General features: G+C 48.1%; 1 protein-coding gene across 1 annotated transcript in view; it reads right to left on the bottom strand.

Moving 5' to 3' along the window:
* The window catches only part of RPS4X (ribosomal protein S4 X-linked), a 6,290-nt gene that overhangs the window by 4,046 nt on the left and 292 nt on the right, over window positions 1-1,952 (bottom strand). Inside the window, exon 2 of the mRNA XM_014310260.2 lies at window positions 1,831-1,944. Coding sequence (XP_014165735.1) covers window positions 1,831-1,944 — 114 coding nt within the window. The remainder of the gene's footprint in view (window positions 1-1,830; window positions 1,945-1,952) is intronic.

The following is a 1,952-nucleotide window of genomic DNA, read 5'->3' as shown; positions in this document are numbered from 1 at the left end:
TCGCGAGGTGACTGATCGGGACGGCTTGTCCGTTCCCGGAGACCCCGACGGGGACACACCGCTCCGGGACTCCCTGCTCCTAGCCGGGTACTGTGGTCATCCTGGTCATCGCTGATGGCATGGGACAGCCCGCTACGTTCTGGCCCTGCGGTTTGGGAGAGCCGAGCCAGGGGTAACACCTGCGCCCGGACCTCTCCCTGCCCACAGCTGCCCTCCCACACCTGTGTCTCCCCCCTGCCACGGCCCCTCCCGGGGTAGAGCTGGGACCCCATGCAGTCCCCAGACCTGATGCCGGGCCTTAGCGCCCGCTCCTGAAGGCGGTTCGGGGGTCAAGTGGTCCCAGCTGCCCTCCCCAGGGCGGCAGACGCGTCCCCACAGTGCTCCGGAGTCCCCGGGACAGTCCTAGGCTCCCGCATCCTGGCAGGCAGCCCGGTGAATGCAACAGCCCCACACCTAGCACGTCTCCACAGCATCGCTCCCGTAGCAGGGTGTGGCTGGGACAGAGGTCCCGTTCCCCAGGGTGACTCTGCCACCGAAAACGTCGGGATAAATGAAACTCTACGTTTAGATTAGAGAGCAGCATTACTTTATTCACAGTGCTGGGTGAATAGAGGGAGCTCCACCTATGATACACACTTGCAACTTACACACTTACTTCCACAATTTGCACACTTCCAAAACTTTTCATTATTTATGCACTTTAGCAAAGCAATTAATGTTCATTTGCTATAAAATACATAGTTCTCTTCATTAATTAGTATTTTATCTTCTACTGGTTACAGATTTCTTACTTCTCATGCTCATTAGCCTACATTTTCAGTCTTGTTATGATCTGTGAAAAATCACGCCTGCTAGTTTGGAAACATCCTTTATATACCATTCTATTACATCAGCCTGTTACATATTCATAGACCCTTATGCATAGTAAACTTTTTCTCCAAACTAGTTTACAAGTTCCAAGAATTGTTTAGCATGACTCCTACTTGCGTCTGCCTTTTTAGAGCATGCAGATTCCTTGCTTGTGGTTTTAATCCATTCTTATCATCTCCTGGTTTTGGGCCTTGATCCACACTGCCTTCAGACGGTGAGTGCTGATAGTTGGCATATCTGTAGCAGGTGGCCTCACCCTGTGTTCATTGGATGTTATTTCATCCAAGCAGGCATTTTAACACAAGCATACTTATATCAGCTATTTCACTAAGCTTAATTAACAACAGAAATAAAAACAATATCTTTGTTAGAAAGTTACTTTAACATCACACATTTAAATCTATTTTAATATTGGTGAAAAGCCAATATTATAATATGTATCTATAACATTATCTTATTATCTTTTTCCCAGATAAGACAATTGCTGAATTGTCTTTGTTAGTTTCTTTATCTCTGAGTTATGCAAAATGTTCTTGCAGACTATAAATTCTGCATTCCATGAGTCCAGTTTCAGCAATATCTCTCCCATGCTCAGTCCAATGAAGTGTATCAAGGTTGGTTTAGCAAAACTTAAAAACTTTTAGTAATTTTCCTGACCTGCGTTCCCACAATAGCAGTTTATGACAAACCTTGCTAAGTGCTTGGCTACGGTGGAAAATTACACTGTTCATGACTGATTAAAACAATTCATTAAAAATTTTAACTAGGAAAGTTGTATAATTTTCAACAACAGGATGGGAACATCATAAGCCGAGATGACACACTGGAGCTTTGGGGCGCCCACCCTCCTTCCATCAAGGGCTGCTTCACACAATGTCCTTCGCCGATATGGACAAGGGGCACAGCCGTGGGAACAACGATCCTTCCAGATTTTATTACACAGCGGCTGGACACCCTCACCCGTCGGGCCCGCAGCGACGCCTGCGCGTTTTGGGGCAGGCAGCGCGACCGCAGCTCCTCCTGCAGCCCCGTCTCACACTCGGCCGGGTTCCGAGCGTTCCCCGCTCCCGCTCGCTGGTGCC

This window comes from Geospiza fortis, unplaced genomic scaffold (assembly GCF_000277835.1).
Source record: "Geospiza fortis unplaced genomic scaffold, GeoFor_1.0 scaffold412, whole genome shotgun sequence".
NCBI lineage: Eukaryota > Metazoa > Chordata > Aves > Passeriformes > Thraupidae > Geospiza > Geospiza fortis.
Note: the sequence above shows the minus strand (reverse complement) of the source record. Positions and strands in the feature narration are given on the sequence as shown.